Source organism: Lepisma saccharinum, chromosome 7 (genome assembly GCF_977018435.1).
Source record: "Lepisma saccharinum chromosome 7, izLepSacc3.1, whole genome shotgun sequence".
In the NCBI taxonomy this organism is placed as follows: Eukaryota; Metazoa; Arthropoda; class Insecta; order Zygentoma; family Lepismatidae; genus Lepisma; species Lepisma saccharinum.
This window is the reverse complement of record NC_139235.1, coordinates 36,869,673-36,883,274: the sequence shown is the minus strand read 5'-3', so window position 1 is coordinate 36,883,274 and position 13,602 is coordinate 36,869,673. Positions and strand designations below refer to the sequence as shown.

The 13,602-nt window shown below is 35.3% G+C and overlaps 1 protein-coding gene across 2 annotated transcripts in view; it reads right to left on the bottom strand.

Moving 5' to 3' along the window:
- Positions 1–445: 445 nt before the first annotated feature.
- Positions 446–13,602, bottom strand: part of LOC145989808 (monocarboxylate transporter 14) — a 277,996-nt gene continuing 264,839 nt past the window's right edge. For both annotated transcript variants that reach the window (XM_083125169.1, XM_083125170.1), the window contains 4 exons: positions 11,616–11,835; positions 9,166–9,405; positions 6,420–6,545; positions 446–3,015 (listed from right to left, as the gene is read on the bottom strand). In XM_083125169.1, coding sequence (XP_082981295.1) covers positions 2,822–3,015; positions 6,420–6,545; positions 9,166–9,405; positions 11,616–11,835 — 780 coding nt within the window. In that variant the 3' untranslated portion in view covers positions 446–2,821. The remainder of the gene's footprint in view (positions 3,016–6,419; positions 6,546–9,165; positions 9,406–11,615; positions 11,836–13,602) is intronic.

Here is a 13,602-nt window from a genome sequence, read left to right as displayed (position 1 = left end):
AAGAGAAGAGGGTAGATGAAAGTAAAATATACATTTGTGATTAAATACTAGTGTTTTTTTAATGTAATGTACATCACACACCCTCATAAAAACAATATATGCCCCAGGAGCTTTCACAAATGTAAACGTATTATAACTATTAGTTACCTAGGAATACATAATTAAAAGTATATATTCTTCCATACTATTACGGATGTCAGAAATTTGCTCAAGAAATTTGCTAATTCCAAATGTTATTTTACAACTAGCTTTGCATATGTGCATGAATTGGAAAGGCCCAACCAGGTTCATGATCATGGGCGTCTGGCTGGAGGGACAAGAGGGGGGGTGCCCCCTCCTGGAAAATGAAAGTCAACCTAAAATTATATATTTCATGCATATAGCTTCATTTCAGCCACAATAATGTGTTACATGATAAATTCAAATTTAAGTAACGCTTTTTGAGGGAACAACTCAATGTGCCTTGTTTGCCCCCCCCCCTGGAAAAAATACCTTCCTTGTCCCTCCCTAGAAGAAATCCTGTGGACATCCATGTTCATGATGATGGGACAACAAAATCCACTGGGTTACATTGAGTCAACATATAAAGAAAATTATTAAGATGTAAATGTTGTTTCATTGATTGTTAATCTGTATCATTGTATAAGTTGATTCATTCCATTTTCTTGCTGATATAACCATTGGATTCTGGATTTACTTACAAGACAATTACACTTACAATGCTATTCTGGGGGGGGGGGGGGCTCCTGAGTTGCAAATGTATATAAAATAATACACTTCGATATTTGACATATTTGGAAAATAATTAATTGGAAATTGATTGATAGGTGTGTTAGGTCCTTGGTTCCTAAGATATTTTTCAAAGATTTGTTCAAAAAGGTTAATAAATTGAATATTGTAAATATATGATAGCAAATGATGAAATATAAAGTCTTAAAAAAATATTAAGGTTTACATGACCCAGGATGACAACATGTCTTCTTGGTATGTATATATGTATGTGTTTTACATTGTTCTACCTTTTCCTTGTAATGATATGGAGTATAAAGAAAGTTCAATTTAGAATGGATGTTTTGAACCTTTCTCTTAGAAAATATAAGAACTTTTAAAAGAAAAAGTTAGAATCGGTAACTTTTAAAATATTGTGAGGAACATTGTGTAGCAGTTTATGACAAGAAGGTTGAAAAACTTTCATATATGATCAAAATATCTTATTTGCTTTGAATGGAAATAATTATAACCCCCTTCCTGCCCATGGCATAAACATGGTTAAAGTTCACTTATTTGTAAAATTAAATTACAAATCTGTGTTTATTTTTGTCCAGGATATAGTTCACAATTTACCCACTGTGTATAATTGTGTCACAGTCGATATTGTTTTCAACAGAATTTTCAAAGTAACTTATATATATTACATTTTGTGTTGTCAACATCGTTTCAAATATTCAACAAAACAGAATGTACCTGAAACTTTATGCCTCAAATTTTCAATAATTTAATGCTTCCTCAGAAGATGAAAACAGTAGTTATAATAGGGCAAGGTTAAGAAAACATATAAAAGAATAAAAAGGAGCAAAGCAGGAAGTACGAGTTGTCTATTACATTTTTCAAATTTGAGGAACAAACTTCCAAGTACATGTCAACTTTATTACAACTTTGTTATGACATGGAATTTCCATTCCTCACAAGTAAATGAAATGTCACCTTTGTAAAAAGTGCAAAAGAAACTACTTGAAAAATAAAGGTTTATATGAATCAGGTACCCTTTTTAAAAAATTACATTACTACAAACATCCATACATATATATTCAATTTATCATTGTCCCATGCTGCTTGTATGTGTGGAAATTTAAAACACTGGGAATTCTTTACTTCTGAATGCATTCCATATTCTTCCAAGCTATAAAAATATTTTAAAATTTATTATTTGTATGCAATACATACATCACAAATGGTACTCAAATTAAACTTTTTTGTAAATATAATGCTTGTGAATCAAAATTACACTTGTTTCTCTGAAATATTTAAGTAGACATAATATGTACATTTTTGGAAATTGTCATGGTCCTTTGTATTGAAAATATTTTCATCATGGACGTATTCCTCACTCTCTCTTTCTCACATTCTCACACACACATGCACACACAATAATTGACTATATTATTCAAGTCTTGAGGCAGTATTCAATGACAATACAATTAAATGAACTGCAAATATTTAAAATGTTAATATAACATGCTATTATTTATCACCAAGAAATACTGAAGCTTTAAAATGCACAAAATTGAAGCATTTGCACATTATTTCCTACACATGGCGATCTTGCAATAGTTGAAATTTGTATACAATGTGTATGAGTCACACTTTTTAATGATATAATTACATTCAATGCAATTTGAAGTTTCAGTTCTATTGCTTGTTTGTGAGATGACTTCTTGAGCTAGTGGCACGAAAGCATTTATGTATGTTTAAGAGAAAAGTTGTACTTTAAAAATCACAATGAATTTCAGACCAGTGAACAGACTTCAGTACTTTATACGACATACTTTTTTGTTGGTATACCCATGTACCGACATAATCCAGCCCCTTGTTTTGCATAGGTACCTACCGCAAGCATTCGGATCTTGTAAAACCTTTGTTGGCACTATCACACAGCAATAACACAGCATATAATATGTTAACGCAACATATCTTTCTTTGGAAACAAATATCATGTAAGCAAAACATGCCTACATACTGCCATTTACACCTTGATGTTCGCTTCCTTAAACACAGTCGTTTCTGGTAACTTTACACGTGTACATGAACATACACAAACAATTCACACAGCATTCGCTCCTTTGGTGCAAGTCTTCCCATTTATGTTGGTAACTCCACTCAACTCTCGTTCCTTCTTTTGTTTCTCCAATTTGTTGATGTAGTTCAAGGGGTAGCACATAACCCCAGAAATAAACACCAATGTTCCTGATAGGTAAAATGAAGCATTGTAGCTTCCTGTTGCATCGTAGAATTTTCCTATGGAGTAAAGAAATATAATTGCAACATATGTGTGAATCAGTTTTGTTAGAGTTTTTGAAGTTTTTTAAGTCCTTTTCATGCTCTTAGACTATTCAGGACCGAACCTGCGGTTAAAAGAGAGATCTGAACAACTGTGAAATGTGCCTCCACCAGAGATTGAATACAGGATCTCTTCATTACAAGGCAAATCATCAAGGAGATCTGAAATTTTTGTTAATTGTTAAGCCGAGATTTATTCATTGATATTTTTCAATGGTGGTATGCTCTTTATGCAATGATTACAGTGGCACCAACTTATATCGACCTGTAGGGCTCAAGCCTACTAAATAATTTGCCTCATATAGAAATAAAGTCCCATGTTTAACAAAACACAGTTTCATAATTATACACCTAAAGAATTCTCCCAGCTGAATTATTGTTTATAACAATTTGTTAGATTTTCAATTTGATACTTGTCTGTCTATACTACAGGGTGGCTCAAAAGAATGGGAACTTTTGGAACGAAGATTAATACAAGAGACGCATACCTTTGAAACATTTAGTGAAGCCAGTGAATAGTGCAGAGAATGCCATTGTTGAATTCCATACCGTTAAGTTACATCTTGAAGATAACATCCGACAGATGACCACATTTTCTGTGGAGACATTCATGCAGTCTGTGAGAGACATTCTGCGTGAAGCGACGTAACATTGTAACAGGACGTCACTGGCTTGTAATCAAGGGATCCCAGGTTTGATACCCGGTGGAGGCACATAGTGGTTCAGATCCAACTTTAAACTGTAGGCCCAGTCCCAATTAGCCTTACTGTGCATAAAGTGGACTTAAAACACCAACTCAATCAATCATTGCAATATGAATCCTGGCACTTTCCTTGAATTCTTGCCTTAAGTTCTTCTGTCATAGCAGGTCGAGTATGGTAAACCTAGCTCTTAAGATGACTCCACAAGAAGAAATCACATACTGTGAGCTCAGGTGATCTTGGGGGTCTATTCAATGTCACCATTCCTTGAAATATGCTTTGACTGCAAAGGCACGCTGCACTCCACTCCACTGCTTCATGATTACTAAGTGGCCAAATGTTGTGAGCAGCATTGTATATGCCATTCAGTGCCACCAACATCCCAGGGTTGCCAGGACACGATTCAAAATTTTCTGTTCTTTTGAGTCACCCTTTATTTACACGAGGGGGAGCAGTCACTCCCCTACTTTTCACCACTTTTGCCCTCGCACTATGCTAAACCTTACGTACATAGGGAAATGTACTGTCTTTGCCCCCTCCCCCCGGTTTTGGAATCCAATCGCCGCCACTGATTATGACAATATTGAATTAGTAAAGATGGTCAAGTTTTACTTGAGCAGACTAGAGTCAGATGGAGGGGCTATGTTATTATCGCAACAAACTTTCAAATTTATGAATATCATATAGAGAATGTCAGTTACATGTGTTAATAGACAATAACGACAACTTGCTCGATTTTATATTTTCCTGCATAAAAAGCTAAACCTTTTTGGCCCCAATAAAGAAACAACTTACAAGATTTTTCCAGATTTTATATTTTCAGCTGTACAAGTTTTGATTTCCAAGCAGTTGAAAAATGTATAATCATGGTACTACTGTAATCGCATCCAATGATACGACACATCATATTTGTGACAGAGCAGAAGTTGGGTAAAAATGGTTGACTGAATCGAAACATGTGCCATTTCTCTCCACTCATAATTCTGATGTCAGATACCTTCTAACTTCAACTTAACCGTTTTTCTTTAGGGGCTAAGCCCCGGAAGCCCCAAGTGATGAGACGCCACTGATAAATGCATAAAATGTTTCAAAAGAATAACAAAACAATGTTTTAACTGCCCTATGCATTTTTGTACTTTTTCTCTCAGGTCTCCCCACAGGATGCACACCAGGAAATTAACAATAAATATAAGAATAAAGAGTGATAGTTTTCTTGATGCCATATTCAACATGAATTATGGATGACAATTAGGAAATAAGTTAATTCCTCTCATGCCTCAATGGGAAGCCTATTTGTCAATGCTTTATATCTTATAGCCAACCTTGTGCCTCAGATCATTGAACAGTCGACCGGTAACATCAATACCAAAGATTCCAGGTTCTAATTCTGGTCATGAGCATGACTGTTTCTTTGTGAATGAAAAGCAATTGTTGATATCTATGATAAAACTTGTCTATTATTTTAGGTTGTCCTCCTCCGTGGCAGTGCGGTCTCAGGTGCTATTCTTTGAGCTCCAACTGCAGGATGGCATGGGTTCGAATCAGCCTGGGTTCAGCCTCTGGGTTTTCGGTCTGTGTATAGGACTGGTGGCAACCCACCATTGTGAGGAAATTGGGGAGCTACAAGTGAGTAGCATAACATGGTCTCGGAAATCTCTATAATGACTGAAGGTTTGACGTGCTGCCCTACGTCACCCCACTACCAGTTGAAGATCTCCACACCTCTAGGTAGGATTGTGGGAGGGAGACAGGTCAAGGCCATTCGAGGGCTGCTCTGAGCCAGGGGTTATTATTATTATTATTATTTTAGGTTAGAAAATATATTTTTTCTGTTTTCAAAATGAGTAAAAATGTGTAAGTAAATAATACTAACCCCACAATTATTATACAATACTCTGCAAGCATTATGAAATTACAGGTGTTAATATTAAGGAAATACATTTTGGATGAGAGAATTTTAATTTGAGGCCTTTCATTGTTCACAATATTGAATGTGAATGCCTAATATATGCTTTTTATCTTTAGTGGCTCCCAGTGGTAGAAAAAAAACTAAAATAATTCAGAAGCCAGGAGCCAACTTTTTATTTTTGTGGAAATTATGGTCAAAGAAAGCAATGCATCTACAATTTTGAAATATGATCTTAAAACCTTTAATTTATTGATACAAGATGGGATTAAAAGTAATTAATTCTTGCACTGGATAGGCCTTCCTAAAAAAGGTTCTTCCAGTAACAGCATAAATAACTATACTATTCAAATGTGTATGGCAAACTCTACCTTATTGCAGCAGATTTTAAAATTCAGCTAGTAACACTGCAAAAATTTATAATGACATGTTTGATATTCTGATTTAATTATAGATGTGATATAGAAAACACACAAACATTAAAAAACACCTACTGTACTCATTATTTTTTTAAAAAAAAGGAGGTAATGGAAATTTCCATAAGTGAACTCGAAGTAAGAAATACATATACATTTTTTTAGAACTGAATTTGAATGAATCAGATGGCAGATGAAAATTTTGAGATATTTTTCTACCCTGGAGGCTACTTTCCAAATTTTTAGTGCCATTTGGCCTGCCTAAATAGGCACTTCTCTACTTTTAGTGACTGAAAATGCAGGTTCTAATCATTACTTTGTATTTTTGCAGTACATTACCTGCAACTGGTGATCCTAGGGTAGCTGCTATACCCTGGAAAAGCAGAAGCAATCCAAAGGCATTTGTCAGTTTCTCTAAACCCAAAAGTTCAACCAAAATAATTGATCTCAAAGACGCAAAACATGCTGTAAGAGAGCAATAAAAACTTTATTAGAATTACAATAAATATGTGGTAAGTTTCTAAATATACTAATATACTCTGTGGTGTGCAAATAGCGGGAAATTTATATCAATGCTTTGAACTTTATTGATACAAATTTAAGATTGTTAATATACAGGCATTACAACGATGCGTGTGTGTGTAATAACTTTCTCCTCAATTATTAGTGTGGACCACCACCCAAAATGGAAAATGTTAGCTGGGGGAATGCTCCTATGGTTTAACATAGGTTTAACAGCAGCTGGAGGGGATGCTTTACCAACATTTTGATATCTGGTGGGATAGGATTACCAGCATCCCCCTTAACCCCGAACACTAGTGGGGACACTTTATTCCTCTCCCTCTGACACACACACACACACACATACATGAAATTCACTCAGAAGTTTATCACAATAATATAAAACAATAATTTTTCTTCCATCTGAAAATCAGCTTGGGTTTCTTACGTAATAGACAAGTGCTAAGTGTATGAAATTGAAAAAACACTGTTGAATTAACAAAATAAAATACATATAAATATTTATTTGAATATGAACAACATAAATTTAAAATGCTATTGAAGATAGAGCAAGAAACTTCAATTTGGTTTTAACTGAAAGCACAGATTGGAATTTGTGGTAGCATCTACAACACTTTGTGGAAATATTTTTTTAGTAATCTGAATCCACAAAGTGTTATTCATAATATTAATATTAAATAATATTAAAAATATTTTCATTAAACCCTCATCATCAAATTGTTTGCAGATCATAATTTAAAACATTGCTTATTTTAATTTTTCAGTTATGAGTTATTTGTGAGTTAATACCAATTTAAAGAGCATGGCATCTATCTTAATACCTGAAAAGTAACACTAATAATATTTTGGGAGAATCAAAAAGTTTTTAAGGCATGGTGTTCAAATGCTGATAAAACATTTTGAATTCCATTACAGGAAGGAAAATGCTAATTTTCCAGAAAACTGAGTTCAAATGTGGACTCCCATAATCCCTTTTGGTGCAACCATAATGCACCAGCAAAATGAATTATGAAGATTACCTGCAGGAGGGGCAGACAGAAGAAATTGATTATTCTCGTCAGGCCATAGTTTTCACACACCATCCCTCCTTCCCCAACATACCCATATTTATTAACATGAACGTTTAAGGGATTTATCATACATTAATTTATTTTCTGATAGCAAAAAACTTCTCACGTCACATGCTGGCAACATACTTGTTAGAATCAACACAAAATATACAACAGCATGATGATAATGACTAGCGCCAGAGGAACTTCAGCCACCTCCACTTTGTCATCACTCGACCAGCCCTGATGATGATTCCGAGATGGAATCGAAAGCTAAGAAAAACTTTTAAAGTGTTTTTTGTCATGCTGTTTGAGTGTTTTGTGTTGATATTAATTTATTTTTAAGTTAACAAAACCTCAAGGTGCCATTACAAGCATTCGATGGCGAGAGCTGGGTGGTTTATAGAAATCTTCCTGGAGGAGTGTGAGCCTGATTTTGGGAGGGGTAGCCACTGCATATCTATGACCACAAGATACTGAATTGAAGCTAATTTATAATATAGTATTCTTCAACAGTATTTTCCCCCGGACATCTTCTTACACAGGAGCACATATGCCAAAAGTTACAAGGAAAGGCTTGTTTCACCAATAAATGCAATTTAAGAACTGAAATCTTAAAATTACTATTTGATAAACAAAACTATAGGCAAGGCCATAAAATTAGGTGGGTGGCAGAAGTCGGCGCTGTTGCCACGTTGGAGCACAACCCCGTGTGTTTGTAGGTTTAAGGGAGCAAAATATCTCATTGTAGACATATAGATATAGGACTCCAATTCTGAGGCATGTAACGAAATTTCAATTCACATGATCACCAGCTATGTATCGAGTGAGACTCGAAAGTACCTCGAAGAGAGGATGATCTGATGCTCGAACTAGGCAAGGCAGCCTGGTTGATGTTGCCACACAGTGAGACTTTTGTTCCGCTCTTGCTTTCCTTTTTCATATGTCGTGGCACCAGCACAATTCTGCCCAGCAGCCTATTTTCATGGCTGTGCCTGTAGAAGTATTTCAAACTTTCCCCTCAGTACCAGTGACCATATAATAAATATGCAAGCAATGGTTTTTAAAATGTATTTTCTTTTTATATAGTTCATTTTCTCTTATTGTCTATGCTATTAAATAAGTAATAATTTGAAACTTCAGCAAATTGTGACTTCCAATTATTGATGACCAGGCAGATGTAAATCTCTTCCACCATCCATTAAACAGCTTGCCATATATGATTGATTGCGAATGAACCCATACACACAGCACACAGTAGAGAGTCACATGACTTTGACAGCCAATCCACCCTTTGTATTGAAGCTGCTTCTAGCAAAGGCATGGCCACCAAGAATTCTGGCAACATCTTTCTCATTGTTTCATCTCTGCCTGCATTGCCCTTGGTCATCATATGTGGTGAGCTGTATAGTACCAGAACTTTTTTTGTTGTTGTTGTTTCCAGAAAAAGAGCATGTTTTTTGATGAAAACAACATGTTAGTTAGAATCAGAACAAACTTTTTCAAAAACTTACCAATCGAGAAACCAAATATGCAAGAATAGACCACCAGAGCATAATAGTTTTCTGACAGCGTACTGAGAACAGTTGCAATTCCTCCAATTGTTAATGCTATGTTGTTAACAACAAGGGCGTTGATCTTGGGATGATCAGACAACCACCCACAGAGAACTCTTCCTATAGTATTTGTGATCCCTATCAGGGAGACTAGAAAAGCACCAGCATCCTTGCTTGCACCACCCAGAAATGCTCTGTCTGAGAAAAAGAAGAAACATTGATGTAAATTAGAGAACAGCATTAAATATTTTGTAATTTTAGTATGTTCTTGTCAAATTCACGTGACTAATATTTATCCATTCATTTTTTTATTTGTCAACTTCAATATTCTCATTATAATTCAGTTATAGTACAAAGGTATTTAAGTAAACAAAGTGAGATGATAAAAATGCTACAAAAACTTATGTATAACACTAAATTTTCAGCCAATCATTGAGTCTATGTGCATTTGTATTTTGTATTCTTGTTATTTAACATAGCTTTCCTGCCACTTTGGCTAATCATGACAATGAGGATGAGCGATGATTTGATGAAAGTGCTGAAGGGACCCTTCAAAAGAACAGCCATGCCCAGGTCAGGACTTGAACCTGGTGGCAAGATTGAAATTTGACGATCCACTGAGCTGGCTTGAGTCTAGTTGCAGTAGCAGATTAACACTTAACCGGACAACCAGTATCTATCAGACACTGTTACTTATATTTTTTGTCACATACTCCAAACGATATTTAACTTTGTTTCTCTCTTTTTCTCATTTCACAATATTTGACTTTGATAAAGAATGTTAGGCGTAAAAAAATATTTTCCATTTCACTTACGTAAATGGACAAGCAGTGTCTGTCGGACACAGTGTGCAATTGATATGTAAAGAAGTCTACTTGAATATGTATTAACAAATGTTTAATAAGAAATAAAGTATTTAATAAGACATCACATAAAAATATTATTAACGCTAAAATAGAAAAAATGAAAAATATATGAGCAAATAAAACAATTTCCTCACACTACCTTCCGGCCTAATACATTTCATATACTATTCTGCAAAAATTACAACAACATGTAATTATGATGATGATGAATACAAGAATTATGGACATAACAATGATGATTAGGTTAAATATCATGTTACTGGATTGTTTCCACAGCGATGAAACATAAAAATCTCGCATTAGAAGGGCAAGATCCATTCAAAAAAATGCAGTGTCCGACAGACACTACTTGCCCGGACACGTTACAAAAATAGCTTGCCCAGACAAGGGTTAAGGACAAGGGCAGAGGAGACCAACATAAACTACCCTATCTAAAACTAACAGTAAAGAGTAAACAGAATAAAATGAAAGTTACCTGCACTTTCAGAAGTAAAAATGAGAGCCTTTAAACAACAAGATTAATGACATTAAAACAAACAACAAAAATTAAGATATCAGAGATTTATATTTAATATTATTACAAAATAATGTGATATTAGTTTGTGAAAAATCAAGAATAAACATAGAAATGCATAAATGTCATGAATATGTCATTTAAACCTTTAGAATCAGCAATAAGGAAGAGATGAAGTTTTTGTCTTGTGAATTCTTGTATTTGGATAGGAAAACTACTATTCCTTTCACTTCTGTATTGCTGGAAAATCATCTCTGATAATGATGACAGTAATTTGAAGTCTTTTTATCATCATAAAGTCCGTCTTTACTTTATACCCTGAACTTTAACCAAGGTAGATTGAATTTTTGTTTTCAGTTCACTTTATGCACAGATAGGCTAATCTGAATTGGGCCTACAGTTTAAAGTGGGATCTGAACTATGTGCTTCCACTGGGTCACTTGATTACCACTATGCCATCAGGTTTAACCACCTAATCATGGTAGACAATACATTTTCTAACATGTGGCATGTTAGTGATTTATCAGTGTTAAAAGTTGGAGAGAGACCACAGAAAAAAAACAGCAAAGATAGCTGGAAGTGTAACTTCAATCTCTTGTATGCATTGGTATTTGTGTTGTTTTGCATTGCTTAATTGGTATTACGTTATGAAACATTGTTTTCTTCTATCTCATCATGTTAATCATGATCATAATAATGAGAATTAATGATGATACAACTGATGACAGAACCAATGGCATGGAACACACATTCTCTTGTTGGGTCTTGAAAGCAGAACCTTCATGTTAGTTCAATGTTCGAGCAAGTTAAGTGGTTAACTTTTGACCTCGTCAGCGACATTCCTGCATTCAAGTCGTGACCTGAGCAAGGGTGTTCTTTGTGAGTGTCTAGTCATCACTCATCCTCATTGTTGCAGTTAGCCAAAAGTGTCAGAAAAGCGATGCAAAATAACAAAAATACAAATACAGAACCTGTAGGCAGTTGTTCATTATGAATCTGTCACCACATCATAATAGAAACTGCCTTACCTGTGAGGTACATAAATGGCACAAAAAAACCCATAAGGGTCATAAATCCACTTGCACAAAGCAAAAGGAAAGTGGGTGATTTGAGCAGAGAAATATCCAGCATCATCTCCAATGTCCTCCTCACAGCCAATGGACACAGCTTGCAAGTTTTGGTGTTTTCTTCTTCCAGTTCTCTTTTCGTTGGAATCTTTGTCACCGACATGTGGTATCCCATGGAACTCTGTTACAATATAAACATTTTGCAAAATTAATATGATAATGGAATGAAGAAATATTAATTAAAGAACATTGTTGTGTATATACACAGCTTCTCAGTTTTTAAAATAAATATTTATTTTATGAATAGTTTATTTTCTTGAGTTTATTTACACTTGAGAATTGATATGCAGTAAATTTCCAGAATGAGCAGAACTAATTAATTACAACAAAGCATTTGCATTTTATTTCGGGGGTGGGAGGCTCATCTTCTATCAGCGGCTGCCATCTAAAGGCAAGAAAGTGGGATAGAAGCACTGAAGATGAGTTTCTCACTATATTTCAACTTACTGTACAATATGTTTAATCCTGCTAATGAAGTAAAATTAATTTCCACAATAAACTATTTGGGGGAGGGGGTTCAGCGCCCTACCCCTGGCCACATGCCTGTTTATATGTCTCCTGAATGGTAACATTGTCGGCTTGCAATCAAGAGTTCCTGCGTTTGATGCTCAATCGAGGCACATATAGTGGTTCAAGTCCCACTTTTAAAACTAACTCAAAAAACATTTGTATTTGTAATTTTGCTATCTTAAGTCACTTTTCTGCCACTTTTGTCTAAGGAGGATGAAGAAGAGAGATGTTTAGATGAAAGCGATGAAGGGAAACTCACAAAGAGCACCCATGCCCAGGTCAGGATTCAAGTCCAGGAACTTCAGTGGCCACTTAATGTGCTCAGTCACTGAGCTGGCACCACTACACCATAGGAAAACTATTGGAGGGATTTTAGATATCCACTCTTGACTTACCAATGACAGATGACAATATTTTACAAAGCTTTCATGTTCCATCAAGGGGTGTCAGATTTAGTTTCTAGTGTATGCTCATGCCATTGAGTGTGATTATTTTCTTTAAGAATTGTAGGTCCAGTTATGATTAGTCATTATGTTTCTTAATTGTAGGTGTACGAATAGTTTACAATTCATATTTCATTAATTATAATTTGGGCTGTATGAAAGGTTTTAAGTCGATAATTCTTCGACACATCCCCAACACCCTCGTAACAGTTTTCCGTTGAAGTTTTTAATGAAGGCAAAATTTATTGTCATTTTGACACTACATTTACTCTTCCATAAAATCTCATACTCTCCGATGAAAATATGTTGGATAAACCCCACTCATTTGGTTGAGAAAGTCCATTTGCACAAATTAAATGTATGTCATATGACTTTGGTAATCCCCCCATGAAAACAATGCACAAGCCACACCTGCTTATAAAAAAAAAGTAAAAAAAAAGTAAAGTGCTCCCCTGTGCATAGCACCATGCCATGAAGGCGTATAGGGGGTGTGTGGGGGTAACGTCCCAAACTTTCTTGATCAGGTCGTGAGTGGGGGTGATGTGATCAGCATCAAGCCCCTGACTGCCTTTACCCCCCAGGGTTTCCCCAAGGTACCCATTATTATTATTCGACGCTGGGTGGGCAGCGGGGCCGCTTCCAACGTTAGAAAAGTTTCCAGATTTGAAACGGCCGGGGATCCAACCCGGGACTTTTGCATGGTAGTCAGACACGTTACAGACTGAGCCACCGCGGCCACTCCACACCTGCTTATTGTGAACTAAAAATTGGTGAGGAATATTTTTTTTTTCAATTTGTATGTTTTCAGTTCAATGTCTACTAGTATATTTTTATCTTTAATTATGCTGACCTACATCCCAAATATGTAATAAAGGGTCATGTAATATATATTTGTAACTATGATTCTGCTGCATCCCATATATGTAATCAAACCG